This window comes from Dermacentor albipictus, chromosome 1, assembly GCF_038994185.2.
Source record: "Dermacentor albipictus isolate Rhodes 1998 colony chromosome 1, USDA_Dalb.pri_finalv2, whole genome shotgun sequence".
In the NCBI taxonomy this organism is placed as follows: domain Eukaryota; kingdom Metazoa; phylum Arthropoda; class Arachnida; order Ixodida; family Ixodidae; genus Dermacentor; species Dermacentor albipictus.
The window spans coordinates 68,775,200-68,795,887 of record NC_091821.1 but is presented as its reverse complement, the minus strand read 5'-3'; the positions used below and the strand labels follow the sequence as shown (position 1 = coordinate 68,795,887).

Sequence of the window (20,688 nt, the reverse complement as noted above, 5' to 3'; positions counted from 1 at the left end):
GCTATACTTTTCCCATAACACATTCGATCTTTGCCGTATACTTGCATGACTGTCAGACGTGCAACCGTACGACTACATTTAACCGTGTCTGGGTCGTTTTCCTGTTAAACTTAATCAACTCTGGTTCACATGAGCTTCGATCTTTTGCACCAGCAGGTAACACGATAACTGTAGTCAGCATACGTAGATGACGTCATCAGTCAAGTAACGCTGCTCTCATATACGACAAAGCTATAGTACCGCGCCGACTGTCTTAAAAAAATATTTGCGGGATCTAGCGTCCTGAACACCTGCACACTGGGTTATGATTGACGGCGCATAGTGAAACACTCTGTGGATTAGTTTTGACTACTTGGAGTTTCTTAACGCGCACGCAAAGCACGGTACACGAGCATATATATATATATATATATATATATATATATATATATATATATATATATATATATATATATATATATATATATATATATATATATATATATATATATATATATATAATTCGTATCCGCTTAGAATGAATTTCCACAGTGACACCAGTTTGCAGATATGCGCCATAAAACTTGCCGTAAGAATGCACTGTCGTTCCACTTAATTTTTTAACAAGACGCTCTTTTAGGCATTGAAGCGCAAAACTAATTGGAACGCCCTTCTATTTCGTCCCACACTTTGGGAAACGATATCTCGAAACTGGTGTCATCCTGGAAATTCATTTCAAATGCATCTGTATTCTGCATCTGCATTCAATGCAGATGCAATGAATGCATCTGCATTCAAATGCGTCACCTGTACTGCCTTGTTCACTTCCCTCTGACCCCCGTCATGTCCTCATTGCCCAAAAATCTATCGTACGGTTGAACACGTATGCCCTCATCTCCCCGTATGTGGGCTCCATTTCCCACAGTCTTGCTCGGGTGGAGGAAGTCTGTCTCCGGAGACTTCGGGCCGGGTTTCCCCCCCCCCCCCCCCCCCATTCAGCAGCCATAACTTGCACTTGTGGTCAACCATGTGTAGACGAAGTCCAGCGTCCGAAGTGGTCCCTTTCTACATCGGCAGCTGATGCCCTCCATTTACTTTGGGAGTGTCCTGGGACAAAGAAAGTCCGCGAGAGTGTGAAGTTGAGAAGTGACCAACCTGAAGACTATGAACGGTGGCTCATTTTATAGGTTGCTTTCGCTATATCTACATGAAACAGGCCTCCATGCTTATATTTAATTTCATTCCGACATTGTGCCGCGTGGCAACCCAGGCAAAACAGAAATCATATATGGTAACGCACTTTCCGTATTTGTCTCTGCATTCCTAGTAAATGGGTATGTCTTCTATGGCAATGGCGTGCTTCAATTGCCAATAGCAACATGAACCGTTGAGCTTAGGAAGTTAACTTACTCTTACTATACGCAAGTGCTGATGTGCACTGCCGATAAAAAATGACTTGCCGAACAAAACCGCCTTCCTACTCACAGTCATTATAATTATTTTTATTTTCGCCTCAGATAAAACGGGAGAGTTACCATAGACATAGGTCGGCTAACTAATGAGTCAATTCACTAGGACTCAGAGCCATATCCGTCTGAGTAAGCCCTGGAGACCAAGTGTGTGTGAAAAATAAAGGGGGAGGGAGAGGATAGCAATTGCATGAAGATGTCGAAGTGGCGCCGGAAAGACAGAGAAAATGTTGCGTAGGAGGGAGAAGGCGTTTTCTTTTCTTATTTAATTGAAATTTTCGAAGATTCGAGTTCAAGGCGCCAAACCAACAACGCGAGCACGGCAGCTTGGAACTGCAGAGGTATCCGAGCTCTTTTTCAGAATATGAAACAGACAAGGAACTGACGCAGCTGTCATTTTTCAGTCAAGTTACAGTAATAGACCTGTTTGTGAACATCCTACGAACTTCGCGGCATGACTCTTCGTATAGGCTTGTTTGCTGATGTGGCCATATTAGCTATTAGGCCCACTCTGTCCCCGCTCCCTCCCCCCCCCCCCCAGGCCGAGGTGTGGGGAACACGACCGTGGAGCCAAATTTTTCGGCCACTTTGTTTTAGGCAATGGAAAAGCTCGTGCACATAGGAATGCTATACTCGCGGCTAAGTTTCTGTGGCAATGAAGGGAAAGTTACTGGAGTGGATCTTTTGCCCATGTTTTACTGCGCCAAGTATTTCGGCAGTGTTAGACTGCGCTAACAGTGCTTTTGGGCGTTTGGTTTCTTGGAACAGGAACTGGGGGAATTAGCGTAGCCTCCACGTGCGACGGTTACGCATTTTCCCAAACGACAAACGAGCAAGAGAAAAACAGAAAAACAAGTCAAATTTTACCCTCAGTGGTGTATTTTGTTTTATTTTGCTATTGTAAAGATGTTAATGGTGTCTCTTCCCCTGCTAAAACTAACGCGGGTGTGAATGTGGGACTATTTTCAGGAGCGCTCCTAATTGCGCATGCTTTGTCTCCGTAGCTTTCCCTTCATTAATTTGCTACATAAAGTCAGTCGTCCGCTAGTACACAAACAGTTGGCCTGTCATTATTTTCCTCTGTACATTACTTTCTCTTCCTCTCTCGCATTCTCTTTATTGACGAAACGACATTGCTGATTCTATGCTTTCTGCGAAACTTCCCGACATCGCTGCGTCTCTGCTAGAGCTCATTCAAAGCCTTTAGACATGATCGTTTTGATGAAAACACATTGCAAGTTTCCATCGAGATTCAAACGGCCATGTGTTATAGTACGTGCTTAATTGTGCTGAGCGTGGCTTCTGTAAGTTATCAATACGTTGCCTTATGGGCTATAAGGCTATGTATTGAGATGAATCTGATAATTTACAGAATCCAGGCTCAGCACAATGACTGAGCATGCACTAAAACACGGCCGTTCGAATCTCGAGGGAAACTTGCAGTGCAGTTATGTCTCGCTTTCGGTGCGAAAAGCTGGCGTCCCGTATTGCCTTCATCATTAGCATGAGCGTTTTGGGCTTACTGCAGAAACCACATGACACGGTGGCTTCTGGCCGTTGGCCGGGTTAAAGGCGACACCATAGAAAGTAAACAGAAGACGCAAACGACGAGTGATTGTTATTTCAAATCTACCGCCGTACCGGTCTTCGGGGTAGGCAGTACAAAATAAATAGTTAAATATCGTCACATTACATCACATAAGTTGGCAGCACCAATGTATTGAATGTAAAATAACAGCTAATAATTTATTAATGCATTTATTATTTCTTAGTGACGTGGTAAGTTACACTTTTTTTAAAGAATGGTTTTGTAAGTACTTTTACTATTACAGCATAGTAAAATAAAGCTAGCTTTTTTTTATGCATGTCTTTAAATTAAAATTAATATTTAGTTGATATTGTTGTGCAATTTCTTTAGCGGCTAGTATGAGTCATTTCTGAGCGGTGGCGCGCCGGATTCTATCCGATGTAAACACGATGGCCGATGTAAGTCATATGATTTTTAACTCCTGATGTATGGTTTTAATAAGGTTGTTAATTTGGGAGCCAACGGTGCGTGAGCTGGAATGTACAGAGAGCTGCATGTAGCTTAAATGCGTGGGCCAATTATAATTGCTTTAGAATCACTGATTGTTTTTAGCACTCCTTAGTTCCTGCGCTGCGCTGTCGCTGCTGCGATGCATCCGCCCATCAAATGTCACGAGTGTATTTTTACCCAGACCCTTACGACTTTTCTGTGCCGTTGCAGGAGTTGAAGAAGCACCTCATTCAACTGATATCCAGGTACGCAAACTTTTCTGCTGTTCTGTTTGCGTGTGCATGTTCTTGTGCTGGTAAACGGGTGTAAACATCGGTGAATTGAGGTAATGGTGTTTACAGAACCAAGGACAAATAATGAGATTGTCGTGTCGTGACACGTGTAGTAAGACTCATTATTTTTAATTTTTCAGCAAAATCAAGATTTTACTTGTTGTTACTGAGATATTTCGATTTGAGCAACACAGAAAAGACGAGACAATAGAGAGCAGACGACACTGGAGTTCAAAATTACGGCTAGCCAGCCTTTTGCATGAGAACATTTTTTAGCGTGCGATACACGTAAACAGACACGGGCCATAGGCGACAGAATGTCACTTCTGTGCCATGGTTCTTTTCGTCGACGTAACTTGTGACATTATAGGCTGTAATGTCACAAGTCATCATCTTGCTACGTTCGTCAGCAAGGATTTGAAATTTCATGCGGAAAGTGCGCAATGGTAGTATTCACGAGGAAGCCAATATCTGTTTACGGCATATCAATTAACGGACAACTTGTGCCATACAGCAGAAGTCGCAGGTTCTTGGGAGTCGTAATTGACAAGAGACCTGTCTTGGACTCCGCGCGTGAATTACGTGAAAAAGCGGCTGACTGCTATCTGTCACCTGTTCAGGTTCCTTGCAGGAAAAAGTTGGGGAGTATCTATACACGCTATGTTACAGCTGTATATGGCATTGTTAGTTGGATTCCTGTGGTACAGCCTGCCTGCAATATGCAACACCTGCAAGACTAACCTGCGTATTATTCAGAGCATTCAAGCCCAAGCCCTTAAGATGTCTTGGCTTACCACGCAGTGCTTTAGTGGCTGAAATCATTGCCATTGCGCAGGATTACCCAATCACAACGCACATTACAGTTGAGACAATGCGTATGCATCTGAGACATTATGCTAGGACCCCTTCCTGCCACCTGGCGAGCCTCACTGCTGAAAGGCCCTGCTTGACATTTATGCACATTGTGCGTCGTTTCCTTCAGGGTACGCACCTGCAGCCAAGCCAGTGTTTCCTCCGTGGTGTTTGAGCCGTCCACAAGTACATATAATGATTCCAGGACTACAGAAGTCAGATCTACCATCCCCTGCTCGAAAACAGCTGAGCTTACTCCGTTTGCATGAAAATTACAGCAACCACGTGCACATCTATACCGATCGATTGACTACGTCTTCCAGTTCTGGTGGTGCGGTGGTTGTACCAATGCGAGGAATAACGCTGCGGTTCAAGACATCGCATGTCACGACCTCAACGGCGGCAGAACTAATAGCTCTGCGTCGTGCACTGGAATTAATTGATTTTGAAAGACCTAGAAAATGGGCTGTATTCTCCGACTCAAAAGCGGCAGTACAGTGCACGCAGCCAGTTCTCCAACGCGGATGTCACGAACAGCTGACATACGAAATCGTGAAACTTCACCATCACGTCCAACAAAAAGGTCACGAGGTTGTTTTTCAATGGGTACCTGGCCATTGTAGAATCAGTGGCAATGATTCCACCAAAAACGCTGCCTGCACAGCACATCAAGAAGAGCACAGCGTTCCAATTTCGCTTTTGAGGACAGACGCTGTACGGCAGCTTCGACACCTGGCACACAGTCTCTCACTGACTGAGTGGAACTCGCCAAACTTAAGACTTGCACGACTGCATTGATTAAACCCCTCACTACAACTCCGACCTCCACTCGAACTTCCTCGACGTGAAGCAACACTTCTGTCGCCTTTGGTTACGAGTTGCCTTTACAAAGGCATACTCTACATTAATTGGAGTGACCGACAGCGCAGCATGCGAGGTCTGTGGCACTGAAGAAAATATAGACCACCTGCTATGCCACTGTCCACAATATGCTCCAGAAAGACAAGAACTTGCTAACGCTCTCCAAAACTGGACAATCGGCCACTTTCCGTGCAGGTGCTGCTGGAATACCGCCCCCATCGCTCGTCGGCCCATAAAGCTGTGAAGCCGCTTTTGTGCTTCTTGAGGATGACGGGCTTGTGTGAACGTCTGTGACTATTAGTGCAATTTTTATTAGACCACACGCGTCAGTGAACTCACCGCTGCTTTCCTTCTTTCCTTCCCTCCTCTTTCTTCCTGTCATCTTTGTTTTCCCCTTTCCCATTCCCTCGGTGTAAGGTAGCTAACCGGACATTATTCTGGTTAACCTCCCTGCCTCCTACTTTTCCCTTTCCTTCATTCCTTCCTTCCTTCCTTTCTACAGGCTTGGAATATGAAAACAATGCTTGTCATCTTCGAGATAAAGATATATCAAGCATACAAAACTTGAGCCTCTTGTCTGTGTTTTCTGGTAAAACAATAAGTAGCACTTATCCATCTTTTTTCTTTCTTCATATTTAGGGTCCAAGGTCTCCAGGCTATTGTATTCACAGACCGAGACGGTGTGCCTCTAATCAAAGGTAATGCCTTAAAGCTATGACAGCCCCACATCTCCACGGGGATTGGTAAACTTAACTCGCGGAATTCTACAGCAACCAAGTTTTTTCCATACAAACGGAGATATTTTCCATCGAAAGTACTATCTCACAAGTAGTAGGCATGTGCTGTATCTCTGCATGTTTTTTGTTGTCGGGGTGACGTTATCATGCTGTTGTATGCTTTTGTTGGAGTTGGTGGTGGTGATTTGCAGTATCATTTTTTGTGGGAGATGTAGAAAGCTTAGTGCCCCGGTATATGACCTGCTGGAGAAGGGTGTAAAGGCAGATAAAAGCATTTGCAAAGCTAATTGTTTAAATAAATAATCATTTTCATGTCTGCATGCAAAGTGACTACAAGAAAGTCGTTAAAACTCTTGTGGTGTTGTATATCTACTGCTCTTGCACTTGTGGTGAGGTAATGGGGATTACGTGTTCAGTCTTTCACATGTGCACTCAAGAAATGACCAGTGATGCCAAAATGTGGCAAGGTTTCTGAAATGTTGCCCCCTTGTCATGTCTGCACAAACACCTTGTTCACACACTGTCCCAAAACTATGTTGTGGAAGACTAGTAACTTGACAACTAGCAAGGTCGACAAGTTGGCTTTGTTGTCAGTGATACCGATACGTTGCTTGGGAGTGCTCATGGGTGCCGTGTTGGCTAACTAATGACACAGTGGTATAGATCTACAAGGGTCTGTGCCAACGTTTTCCATTATCACTACTCCTCTTTCTAATATAGGGAAACATAGAAAGGAAGCTAGAGGCAAGTAAGTTAGGTTTTAATCTTCATCTAAATGAGGTGGTATGGAGGGTGGTGAAGCAACATTGTCCAGGCTTAATGCATGCGTATTACAGTGTTCTACTAGCTGGTAACTGGAGAGTTGTGCAGCTTCTAGGTGATATATGTGGAAAGGAGGGCAAAACTGGAATTTAAATTTTGTGTAAATAGATTTGGCTTCATGGTGCTTATGACAGGACTGATCAGCTGATCACAATCCAGAGAATATTTTTAGGTACCAAGGGTAGTTGAGTACAAACACCTAGGAGTATGAATCAAAGAGGGAATTATTACATAAACATGAAGTAATCAATGCAAAAGGCAACTGAAACATGGCAATATGGAAATACAGAGCATCATGGGAATTCAGCAAATATAAAGCAATACGAGTTGCATGGAAAGGTGTAATGGTTCCTGAGCTTATGTTTGTTGACCCAGTGTGGCACTTAAAATATGAAGTGCAGACAGAACTGGAGATTAATCGGAGAGCCATCAGAAGGCTACCACTGTGGATGCAAGGGAAAACCACAGATGAAGCAGTACAGGCACACATGGGCTGGGCTTCCGTTGAAGTGCAAGAAGCTCAGTGGGAAATTCGCTTCAAAAAACAACTGTGGAACCTGAACAGAAATTGATAAATGGCAAGGTTATTTAAGTAACCATACAGAAAAAATCATTTACTTACGGTACAGTGGAGAAAAAGAACATGGACACTATCCACTAAATATTATGCTAACGAGGTGAACAGCAGGCAGGCAGAAAAAAGGATGTTAAATGTAAAGTCAGAGATGCAGGAGCAGTTTATTGGATAGGAGCAATGGAGAGGAAGCCAGCAATGAGTTAATGCCCAACAGCAAAAACAGAAATCTGAAGGGAGAAGTTCTATGATAATTCAAAAAGCAGTGCCCTGCTGTGTCAAGCCAGTTCAGGTTATTTGAGAATGCATAGTTATGGGGAGAAAATTTTCAGATGAAGACGGCCTGTGCATAACATGTGGTAATAGTGCACAATCTATGGAGCTTATTCTGTTAGAATGTCAGAGTATCCATCTAGGCATAGATCTGGAAGTAGTAAGCTTGACTGAGGCACTAGGTTTTAAGGGCAGTTGGGAAAATATGAATGAAACTGGCCGTGGAGACTAGTAGAAAAGACCAGAAGATGGGTAGCACAAAGGAAGCAATAACTCGCTATGAAGCATGTTTTCTGGAGTGGATAATGTGGCTTAGAGCACAAGGATGTTTAAGGATTTAAATTTATTAAAAAGGTTTGTAGAGTGAGCTTGCTGGCAAGTGCCTGTCGCTTCCTCCATCTGTGTCCCTGTTATTTGCACTAGTCTTTTGAATAATGATGTCACACCAACTAGCCCAGCTTTCTGCCTTGATGGCAAGTGCCACTGCTCTGTTTCAAAGGAGATGCCCATGTCATCACCAAAGCATTTAACACTAATGCAACCCTCCTTCAAAGGGACCAGCACAGCACTGCCGTTGTTGTTTAAGAAAAAGAGTTGTCATGGGCCACTAGCTGGTTTCAATATAGTGCCGAGACAAGTCAGTGTAGACAAGTTTGCCATTTACTTGTGCTAAACCAGACTCGGTTAAGTTTATTTCATGGCAAAATTTCACAGCGGAGAAGCATTTAGTTTGGTTTCCATTTCCATGGTTCAAATGACATTCACATAAATGAAGCTGCACTGATTTTCAGTGAACTAGTAACCTCGTAGCCATTGCCAACACCAGCAACTTGTTCGAAGTTGCTTGAAGTGCATGGTTGAGTTCAGAAGAGTAAATATCGAAGTAAATGTTTTGGAAAAAGTTGAGTTTTCGGGCAGCGGTTTAGGGGGGTGATGGCGCAGATATTGCAAAAGTGATGCCACTGACATTTATTGCAACTTATGCTACTTTGAAATATGACATTTTAGTGGCATGAAGCCACTGGTCAATATATCTGAGCATGTTGAGTCACATCTTTATGGTGATGTATGTTGACAAAGTAGCAGTGTAAATTAAGTTCGCTGAATGAATAAAACTTTATCGGAATATGTGGCACTCATAGCCCACTGTGCAGATTAGAGACATTAGACCCAAACCTTTATTATGAAACATGAATGTGTTGGTAATCTAAGTGATGATAGCATTCAGTAAATATGGTAATACACATGTGAAATTAGTGAGGCAACTGCAGTGCATTACTCTTGTATACCCTGGCAAGGTGGCCTTAGCATTAGCCTCCAGCTAGACATGTCATGTGCTTAACTTACACTATGCATGGTTGAATGTGCAGCTGCGACAGATGGAGCACCTGAGCATGCCTTGAGGCCTGGCTTTCTTGCAACAGTGGGCATGGCCATGTCTCAAGGCAACAAGCTGGGCCTGGGCAAATGCAACAAGATGATTTCCTCTTATGGCAACTATCAGGTATGTACCCGTCCTGAATCGCCAATTTTTACTCTCACTACACTCGAACGTCGTCATAATGAAGTCGAAGGGGGAGCTGAAATTACCTTCAAATCTAATTTAGATGTAACTTTCAGAGTTGCATTAGTTACATCCAAATTGCCCTGTGATACTCTATATGCCCAATTGGGCAGACAACTTTAAACATGCAAAGAAAGGAGACAGCTTTGCAGCCCACTGAACCTCTACGCAACTACATATGTGATGAAATTTTAATAAAACAACAGCAAAGACCTCCGCATCTTCTAGATATAGCATTCTTGATATAATGCCAGGTGTGCTCTCCTATCACAGTGCCACTAACATTGCCTTCCATGGCAGTCAAAACAGGCGGTGCTAGTCACTAGAAATCTCGCAAAAATAGAAGGATCCCCAAAAGTAATTGTCTGAAAATGTGGTCCCTGTTGCATTGCATTAGTCTTCCGCTTTCCATTTGGCTAGTTACCATTATTTTGAAACCGGTGAAATGGCAATGTGGTTGAAGAGACAGCATGCTGCACCATGAAGTCCATCATGGTTGAACAGCAAATGGCACACAACATAGCGTGGCATGCCGACACTGCAGCAGGTCATCTGCTGATGTTGCTTATGCCTGCGCCTCGCTTTGTGAACAATGAGCTTCAGCACAATCTCCATCGGCATGAAGGAAAGCCTTCTTTGCTCCATGTCCATCACTCTCCATGTAGTCAGCAGCTAATAAACCTTGCTGCGCCAACATGCCCGGCATGCTGCAGTGAGAGAGAAGTGCAATGGTGATGGCATGGCCTCTAAGATTGAGTGGCACGAGACGCCATCAGATCACTATCTGTATGAGACACCGCACGCCACCTGATCTTGGAAGCCATGTTGATAGTGAGCCACTGTGTGCGCATGGTGTTGAGAAAGACCAGTTTTGTTTGACAGTGTATTCAATGTGGGAAGTTTGATGTGGCCATGCCGAAGGAGTGTCAAACCATGCAGAAAGCGTTCTGGCTTGGGAGACAGGACTCATTCATTATATTCATTTGCAGGACAATTTTACTTTGTTAAAACAACGTTTTAGATTGTACATGAAACTCAATATGTATTTCAAGGTGAATTGCATATTTACTTAGCTATCTCCATTACTTTATTATATCACGTTTCGTTATGAGGTTGTATTTCAGCTTAACTAATGTTTGTCTTGCAGTTTTTCAATGCATTCAGATCTTGATGTTAATGCAATATGTAAAGCCAGAAGAACAAAGCAACTTGAAGTGCCTAATAATAAAATAAAGGTAGAGGAGGAAAACAGCACAAGAGAAAAGGAAACGGGCAATAATGCCAGTGTCGGGCCACATCACTGGTGCCGTAGTTGGAAGGAGCAGAGGAAGTGAGGTAAGGCAATTGTATTGTTGTGGAGCCATGCTGTGCCAGGTGTGCACCAATTGCACCATCTTCTTCATGCAGTTGCGCTGCTTGTGGCCCCAAATGTGTTATCCTCTGCACTTGATAGGCCGTGCTGGGCATACCAGTGAATGCATCTTTCTCTGCGCTCGCTATAAGAGGCATGCATGGTGTGAATTGAGTTTTGCCAAGAAGCCTAGCGAGAAGGTGGTGTGCCTGAAGAGCAGGGGATCACTGCTGCAGCAGAGAAGTAGCAGTCCATTCAATGCGAATTTCTTGTAGGAGTTCATCGGATGATAGGATCTCCCAAATGCATTGGCATTCATCTGTCTCTGGTGTTAACACGAGGAGTCTGTTTTCTTGCCTGCTGTGGTGGCCCAGTAACTTTGATGCTGTACTGCTAAGCCCAAGGGCATGAGATCAAATCCTGGCTGTGTCGGCCGCATTTTCATAGGGGTGAAATGCAAAAAATGCCTATGTTCCATGCATTGGTTGCACGTTAAGAAAACCCAGGTGGTGAAAATTAATCCGGAGTCCCCCCACTATGATGTATCTCATAATCATATTGGGGTTTTGGCACTTAAAAGCCCTAGAAGTTAAATTTCTATTTCTATGTGTTGCTAGCCTGTTGCAGTGGTTTAGCTTTTAGCTGCTGTGGATAGACGGCACCCTCGTTTGTTTACATGGTGCAAAATATTTTCTTCGATAGACCTTCACTCCATGTACTGGGAGATTGCAGATGGCAGATGGTGTTGTGCTGCTAAGCACGAGGTCATGGTATCGAATCCCGGCCACGGCAGGATTCGATGGGGGTGAAATGCGAAAACACCCGTGTACTTAGATTTAGGTGCACGTTAAAGAACCCCAGGTGGTCCAAATTTCCGGAGTCCCCCACAACAGCGTGCCTCATAATCAAAAAGTGGCTTTAGCCCGTAAAACCCCATAATTTATTAATTACTCACCCGCCCCAAGCGATACCACTTGGATGATCTAGCAAGCACTAGGACGGCACCTTTGCCTCCAGGGGTCATGATACCAAGCACTGCCAGTGACTAAGCTGAGGACAGTACAGAAGATGATGACTCTCTCTGATGTCTGGCGGACTGCTTTCTTGTGTGCCTGTGGGCGTGTTGTAAACACCCTTAAATATAGCTGAAGCCTCTCTTCTCCCCGTAACAATATGTTAATTTATCTGTTGATAACAGTGGTTGAGGCCAACAGGCAATAAAGCCAAGGAAATTCTTTTAAAATGAAGCTTTCTTTGCGAACCGTCCCAGACTTTCCTGACCGTGACTTTTGGGTGCTGCCGCTGTCTTGCCGAATAGCTCGTACTAAAAAAAAATTGCATTGCCTGCCCGATGGAGGTTCGATCCTTGGTACCATTAGAACAGTAGCCAGATGCTCTAGCCATTAGGCCGCAGTCAAACATAGCCAACTAGCTCTTTGAGGTGATCGCACTGTGTGTCATATTGCGTAGTGCAAGTGCGCAAGAGCACATGTGCACACGCCAGTTTCCATTGCGCCAAAGACACACAAGTGAAATAGGCAGAGTTGTAGGGTTTGATTAAGTGCTTCATGAAAGCTTCGGTTCACATAGATTCCAAGATGTCCATTGAATTTGCCTGGTTTAACTTCATTATCTGTTGGCTTCATATGGAGGTTAGTAGTAAACAAAAATTGAGCCCCACGGTTCCCCTGATTCTTCTTGCTCATCAGATTGTTAGTGTTTCTTGCAGCTAATGGCATTGCACTTCTGCTAATTAGTTGCAACACAACTTCTTACATATTTGATAGTAAGTGAAGAAGTTGGTGTTAAATAATTTTAAGCTTACGTTAAAGAATGAAAAATTATAGGCCGATTAGCTTACTTCCAGTATTGCATAAAATATTCACCAAGATAATCTCCAATAGAATAAGGGCAACACTGGACTTCAGTCAACCAAGGAACAGGCTGGTTTCAGGAAGGGGTACTCTACAATGGATCACGTCCATGTCATCAATGAGGTAATCGAGAAATCCGCATAGTACAATGAGCCTCTCTATATGGCTTTCATAGATTACGAAAAGGCATTTGATTCAGTAGAGATACCAGCAGTCATAGAGGCATTACATAATGAAGGAGTACAGAGTGCTTACGTAAATATCTTGGAAAGTTTCTACAGAGATTCCATAGCTACCCTAATTATCCTCAAGAAAAGTAGGAAGATACCTATAAAGAAAGTGGTCAGACAAGGAGACACAATCTTTCCAATGCTACGGTATTTACTGCGTGCTTGGATTAAGTATTCTAGCTGTTAAACTGGGAAGGCTTAGGAGTAAGGATCAATGGTGAATATTTTGGCAACCTTCCATTTGCAGGTGACATTGTCTTGTTCAGCAACACTGGGGACGAGTTACAACAAATGATTGAGGACCTTAACAGAGAGAGTGTAAGAATGGGGTGGAAGATTAATATGCAGTATACAAAGATAATGATCAATAGCCGGGCAAGGAAACAAGAGTTCAGGATCACCAGTAAGCCTCTAGAGTCTATGAAGGAGTATGTTTACCTAGGTACAGGAAATTTACAGAATAAAAATGGGTTGGAGCGCATTTAGCAGACATAGTCAGATCCTGACTGGAAGCTTACCATTATCATTAAAAAGAGAAGTGTACAATCTATGCATTCTACCGGTGTTGACATATGAGGCAGAAACTTGGAGACTGACAGAGAAGCTTGAAAACAATTTAAGGACCGTGCAAAAAGCGATGGAACAAAGAATGTTAGGCATGACATTAAGAGACAGGAAGAAAGCGGTGTGGATCAGAGAGCAAACAGGGATAGCCAATATTCTAATTGACATTAAGAGAAAGAAATGGAGCTGGGCAGGTCATGTAATGCATGGGTTAGATAACCAGTGGACCATTAGGGTTACAGAATGGGTGCCTAGAGAAGGGAAGCACAGTCGAGGATGGCAGAAGACTAGGTGGGGTGATGAAATTAAGAAATTTGCAGGGCTAGTTGGAATTGGTTGGCGTAGGACAGGGGTAATTGGAGATCGCAGGGAGAGGCCTTCTTCCTGCAGTGGACATAACATAGGCTGATGATGATGATGATGAATTTTAAGCTTGTTAGGTATCATATTACTAATAAGACAAACAATTTAATTTATGTGACGATGTGTGCAGTACAAAGTATTGGACGATGCACACCACACCATGAATGCATTATACCGTATGCACCGTCACTTAAAATATTCGTGATCTTAGCTGCACTAGCTTATGTGTGCACACGTTGAAATGCATTGTGGTACACATTTCAAGTTACACCAAGAGGAAACATGTTGCTGTAGCTAAGTAATATTAAATTTGTCTATTTGAAACCCCGTGTAACATCACAGAGTCCAAATTCCTACATGCCAGCATCATCTCTGAATTTTCCTTATGAAAATGTCCCCACATGGACTAGTTGAGAGCCTGTGTGCACTGTGTGTGCACCTTTTAAAAAGTTTATACTTTTGGGGTGCATTCACAATAGCGAATCTCATACAACCAGTTTGGTTTGCAAATGGTCGCTTTAGTCAAAAAGCAACCAATTTTGGATCAGTCACTCGCCGCTCAATTTTTCATCTACACATATGAGTTGCAAGAATACTGAGCCAATCAGCGGCATAAGAGCAGGATGTCAGAATGGGCCAACACTCTTTTTTTTGCATGCCACTGCCAGCTGCTTTTTATTCTCATTTTGTTGTGACAGCGACTCTTAAATCACAGCTGACAATGCCGCTATGCATTTAAAGTAGCTCTAAGCAAGATTTTCATCAAAATAGGTGATGAGAGGGTGAGAATAACACAAGTGAAAAGCAGTAAGAGGCAAGTGTGTGCATGATAGAAGACTTAAATCTGCCTGTGGTCCACTGGTTTCAGTGGGAGAAAGTTTTGCCTATTTGTGGCGAATTGATGTTGCTCTTGGAGTCCCGGCTTTTATGCTGCTTAATCATGAAGACAAATTCTGGCGTGAGTGGAACTGTGCTCGAAGACATTTCAGGGTGGCAAGGGGCAGGGCCATTGTGAACACCAGTCACCACGAGTCACTCCTTGGGTCCGTTACCTGACTGCGTTCAATGGGTGGTGTGAATGCACCTTTCTTTGACTGCCCTTAGAAAACTTTGCAGCCATGGATGTCCTCAAACACACTCGTTTTTAATGCAAAGTATTCTTTGCTTCATTTCAGGCACATTGCGGTAAGTAGGTAGGTAGGCAGGTGGGTGGGTGGGTTGGGTGGGTAGGCAGGTGGGTGGGTAGGTTCCTGTCTCACCTCACCTAGGACCTCTGTAATAAAAATAAATGCATGACCACCAGTAAAATTGAACCTCTGCTGTGTAGCACAGCAGCACAATGCTCTAACCATTAGACCTGCTTAATGTATAATGATCACCCAGGGCTGCCAACATGGAAAGTTAAAATTTCCCTACCGAACGCCTTAAATTTCCCCATTTCTGCTGAAGCTTCCCTCACTTGCCAAAATAATTGTACTAAATATTCGTTGTTTTCTTCATCACTTCCATTTTTTATGATGAGAAACATTGTTATGTAGCCTTTATGCCTCATGTAAATTTAGCAAAATTCTGCGGTTTAAGACCGTGGCCAAAGCATATCTAGCGAGGTGAAGTGTTACTGGGAGATGGAAACTCTCACGAGTCAGGTGTTCTTTTATTGTGCACACCTTTTGCATCAAGCTGTCAATGCTGTAAGCAGGAACGGCGGTGGGAGCCGTACCACTATGCTGATATTGCAAATTCTAGCAGAAAAAAGTTGTTTCAGTAGTGCTTCAGTGTTGCCTGATGATAGCACAACAAACGGCCAAATGGCTGGAGGGAATAACCCATATGTAGCCAATACCGCTGATATTCAGTGTTATCTCGAAAAATATAAATTGCGTATAAAATTCCAGCTAAATACAGAGCTTGAAATTTTCATCAAACTAGCAAGATTTGACTTATTCCCACATAGACCTGAAAGTTACCTTACTCTGGAAAATTTCCCTCGAGTTAACAGCCCTGTAGCACCCCAAGGTAGCTGCCGTGAAGTAGGAGACTTCACGGAATGTGTCCGAAATAGCATCCAATGCACCGCAATGCCAGCTGGATTTGAGGTGATTTGCTGTGCTGTAGTGCTGGATCGGATGCCTGGTGTGTGACAAAAGTATGAGATGCACTGTATAATTGAATGTCCGATACAGTGTCCAACATGCCTGCATCAAAGCGTTTTGCTGTACTGTAGTGCCAGATTGACTGCCTGATGTACACAGGCATCCGAATATCGGTATGGCATGGCAAAGCATTGTACTCTTTTTTTTTTCCCTCATGTGAGACAAGTGTCGGTGTACATTGAGGGTGCAATCACCTTTAATGCCCCCTCTTTAAATGCTGTATTATTGCTTATTCTTACATGTAAATATATTTTGTATAGGTGTTGCATAGCATTTCCAAGTTTTTTTTGCTTTATATGTGTAGTTCATAGTATGCTGAACCATATAATTGTGCTTGTTATGCAAGCGCTGTGCATCCTGTGCTAGGCTGTTTTAAGCTCAAGATATCTCCAACTGCTTGTCCGCTTCCAACACAAACCGAAATATGCGCACGTGTTCCTGTTCATACAGTAGTTACATTAAGCAGTTGCCAATGGTGGATGAGCTGATAAACAGCAGGGGGCTAGGCCGGGTTCAGTGGTCTAGCCTAGCAGATGATGCTTGGACGGTAAGATGCTCTGTATGCATGCACCTACCCTCGCAACTTTCACAGGTGCACTCTGACATGGCGCAGACTGACGTGCCTGTTGATGCTCCTGTGGCAGTATTAAAACATTGGAGAGCTGCACATCAAGTAGACAACACAAGGTCGCTAGGGGTAGTGGTGCGCACATTAATTGTGTATCTCCTTTACCAGTGTTAAAGCAGCTCCACCTATGCTGTTGCCGTGAGACTTTTTTTCTGCTAGCATTAAAGCTGAGAAAATATAACGTAAGATAGAGTTTAGTTTGAGGATTTGCTCATTCTATAGACATTGTGGTGGCACAAACTTGCCTTTGCTTGTCAAGCCTCTTTGTTTTCCTTCTTCTGTAGAGCTTGTTGTTTCTAACACATTTTTCTGGGACTGTTTTTTTAAGATATATCCATTAAAGTTGCAATTTGAGCCCTGCATTGGGCAATTGTCTGGTGAACAAAAAACTGTCACCAGAAATAGCTGTGCATGAAAAGAAGAGCTCACCATTCTTACTTTTGCTGTGCAGGTGGTGAGTTTCAACAGGCATCCTGTTACCATCACACTGGTTGCAAGCAGTTCAGCAAACACTGGTAGGTGTGCATGTCATCGGTCTACTTTGTCAGTGCATTCTAATGGGATCCAGCTTCACTGTAAAGGCTGTTTCTTTTGGGCTCCTCTAAGAGCTTGTTCTTTTTTTTTTGTCACTCTTGAGTTTCAGTTAATTAGCATCACATCTATTCAACATAGTTAACTATTTCATTACCACACTTATACAAATTGATCAATTTGATCAACAGTTTTTCTATACGTTAGAAATTTTCATTGGAATTCTATACTAGCAACATCATGAACTGTCTGAAATGATGACTCAACTTTAACTGCATATTTGTCAGATTTGACTTTTTTGGCATCTTAGGGAGTCTTGAAAAATAAAACTTCGACTGGAGGTATCGTCGAAACTAGCCTGCAGTGCTCCTAGCGTTTCTTCAATAAAAAGACAAAGAATTTGTGCTTTGGTTGACTTGGCAACATAATTTTTAATTGACAGCAATAGTGAAGGCACAGAAGCTTCCCATGGGTTGTTAATTTTCCGATCCGATGTGTAGGTGGTTTTAAAGAGGTCTCAAACAGTGGTAGATGCTCATGAGCATGTGTTATTTTCATAATTGTGTTTGTCTGGTATCAAGTTCAACTTTACTTTTACCACCGTGGGTTGCTTTTATGCATCAGCGTTTTGACAGTTATGTACAAATTATTAGTATGAGCAATTCTTCCCATCGTATGGCGTTTTCACTCGCACAAGAGCATGCAGTCGATTTCAGACCGACCTTCGACCAAAGCTTGACTAGCAGTCTAATCTGTTACATCTCGAACACAGCCTGTGCAAGTGATTCATTACTCTACAATGTTGTGTAACAGACCACATTACTGTACAGCATTGTACGAGAACTGAACAAAGCACGTGGAGGCTCCGGAGCCTGTAAAATGGACATTAGACCATCTTACCTGCAGAGGAAAGCTGATCGAATACCAAAATCGAATAGTAGGAGGCTTCTGCATGCTCCGTGACATGACAGCCATTGCTTTGTAAGCCCAAAGGATGCACTAAAAAATGGACCAGATGCATGCTGCAATGAGTAAAAACATACTCCCCGTACAAAAGCAACTTAGCTGTTTTTACATTTGCAAAGCTGCTGCCTTCCGCCCAGCATGGGCATCACTATGGCTAGTAGTGACGCTAACGAATCTTCACAATAACTTTTTTTTTTTGTGATCTCACTTACAAAAGTTGGGAACTCTAGGAGCCAGGCGTATATTTTGTATAGTTAATGTTTTTTTTTACTCTTAGTACGTATGCTAAAAATAGCAAATTATTGCTTTCATGTTCTTGAGGTACTTCTGTAAAGTTTCACATTAGAATTGAGAAAAATTGTCCCAGCAATTATTACTGCTGTACATCCATTAAAAACACCAGTGGTCAGGCTATAATGTTATATGTATCACAGAATATGTTGCAACTGCTACATCTTAAAATGAAATGCTAAAATATAAAAGCACTGAGATCGGGCACATTCTTTAGTGGTAGCGAAAGAGTTAACTAGAATTTGGAAAAAAAATGTCAGTTCTGTTTTCAAGTTAACTTACTTCAGTAAAATACAAACTCAGTAGTCCGTATCTGAACTGCAGAACTAGTCGCAAAAATGTCTCTCTTACTTTATATGTCATATTTATGTGAATATGTTGCAGTACTGACTGTGGGAAGCAATAAAACTGTGGGTTAAGAAAATGCCTATAGTTCTGTAAATTTGTGCCGAGAAAGCAGTACAAACAGTATAGTGAACATGCTGCAATAAACCTGTTGTCCTCAACAGCATTCACACATGGGGAACCTTGTGCCTATGTTTCAGCTAGGGGACTTGTATTGTATAAAATAGCACGTTGTGTTTTATGCGGAAGTAATTCCACAAAATGGCAAGTGGGGCTGTTTGATAGTTTTACAGGTACAGTAAAACCTCGTTAAACCGTGCTCGCTTAACCAGTAGTATCATTTTAGAAGTAGTAAACTCAAATCGCCGACTCGGCCGCCATTGAACATAATGCGTTTTGTATCCGCATAAACCATACCAGTTTATTGCGTACGTATCAGTTAACACGTAGTGTTTCCACTTTTTGTCGCACAATCATGGGGGTGCGTCGTCCCCATCAGGCAGCCCGTCAGAACTATAGGCCTTAGAGAACGAGACAAAGGTCTCCAAGTGCCCTGTGCATTTGCGCATGAAGCCACATCAATGTCAACATCATTTTGGCATCATGCAAGCAAGGCATGGAGGAAAGAAATAAAATGGGAGAGGCCCTGACGTCACGTTTTTGAAGCCGGAAATGCAGCCATGTTGGTGTGCCATCTCCCTTTTCGCCTCGAAAGTGTGTGCTGCTGATGCGTGTCAGAGCAAAGCCTACAAAACTTCTGTAACAGTTATAGTGAAGCAGACATGCTCCTGTGCTTTCACATGGCATGTTGAAGAAGACGACGAAGACCTGTGCCGTGATTACTTGAGTGTCTCTGTTGCTGGCTCACACTTTCACTCATAGATCCTAAATGCAACTTTCAAGCTTACACACTACGCTCCAAAGTCGGCTTGTCTTGCGAAGAGAATGTGCTGCGAGAAAGACTAGGTTCTCGAATACCTTGCCGCACTTTCCACAGGCAGAGAGCAGCAGCGGGAGCTTCAGGAGCGCGCTTGCTATGGCAACGTTGACATTTGGGGTTGCAGCCCCAGTGCTTCCCTTGCGAAAAATAGCATGTGACTTCCGCTACACTTTCTCCAACATGTCCGTGCTGGCCAGGGCCTCTCCTATGCTTGCCTTCCTCCATTAAGCAAGCACTCACGTCATGCCGAAGCTTGGATAAAAAGCAGCAGCTGCTCAGCAAGAAAAATTGGACATCGTCCATGCTATCGAACGGGGCAAGAAGAAGTCGCCGCTCGCACATGACAGGGATCTATCGTTGACTACGGCGTGTGGCATTTGAAACACAAAGGAGAAATTGGTCGGCAATGCTGCTGCAACCGTGAAAAGATGTCGGCTGCGAGGTTTAACTTTCGGCCATCGTTGCCTCTGCTGCCGAGGTGTCACCTAACAACAGTGATGAAGAAGACGCAGAAAGCGACAGCATGGACGATTCAGGCCTGACAGTGGCAGAAGCTTCGCGTTACATAAGCCTCATGAATGCAATCATCACGACGAGAACAGCACCCTGCAATGAAAAAGGCACCCTGCGATTTCTCCAGCGCTGCCATGCCTGTGCACGAAGAATATGCAATAGCAACGAGGAATCTGCCACGCGAGTGTTTGCCGAGAAGAGGGGGCTGGCTTACAAGCTCTCTCGCAGCTTCAGTAAGTTTGGCGCTGCTGTCGTCGCTGCTAGGCTGCAGTAGCATCAAACGAAAATAACGAGACTTTTGTTGCGCGAAGTGAATAAGCACTGCATGTTTTTGCCCTTTCATCGCACTCTCTCTGAGCTGTGTTTTTGGCAGGTAAGTAGGCGATCTCATGATATTTCAGTTAAGTGGTACTACCATTTAGTATGCACTTTCTGAGCTCCATCCAACAATGGTTTAACGAGGTTTTACCGTATTAAGGCTCCATATTAGTCTTGTAC

General features: G+C 43.3%; 1 protein-coding gene across 4 annotated transcripts in view; it reads left to right on the top strand.

Annotated features, from left to right (window-relative positions):
* The window catches only part of Lamtor3 (Late endosomal/lysosomal adaptor, MAPK and MTOR activator 3), a 62,713-nt gene that overhangs the window by 17,930 nt on the left and 24,095 nt on the right, over positions 1-20,688 (top strand). For 2 of the 4 annotated variants that reach the window (XM_065438303.2, XM_065438304.1), the window contains exons 2-5: positions 3,697-3,731; positions 6,111-6,169; positions 9,248-9,381; positions 17,056-17,119. In XM_065438303.2, the coding sequence (XP_065294375.1) occupies positions 3,697-3,731; positions 6,111-6,169; positions 9,248-9,381; positions 17,056-17,119 (292 nt within the window). Of the gene's footprint in view, positions 1-3,359; positions 3,501-3,696; positions 3,732-6,110; positions 6,170-9,247; positions 9,382-17,055; positions 17,120-20,688 lie in introns of those variants that run through there. The other 2 variants (XM_065438306.1, XM_065438305.1) reach the window with 2 other exon arrangements.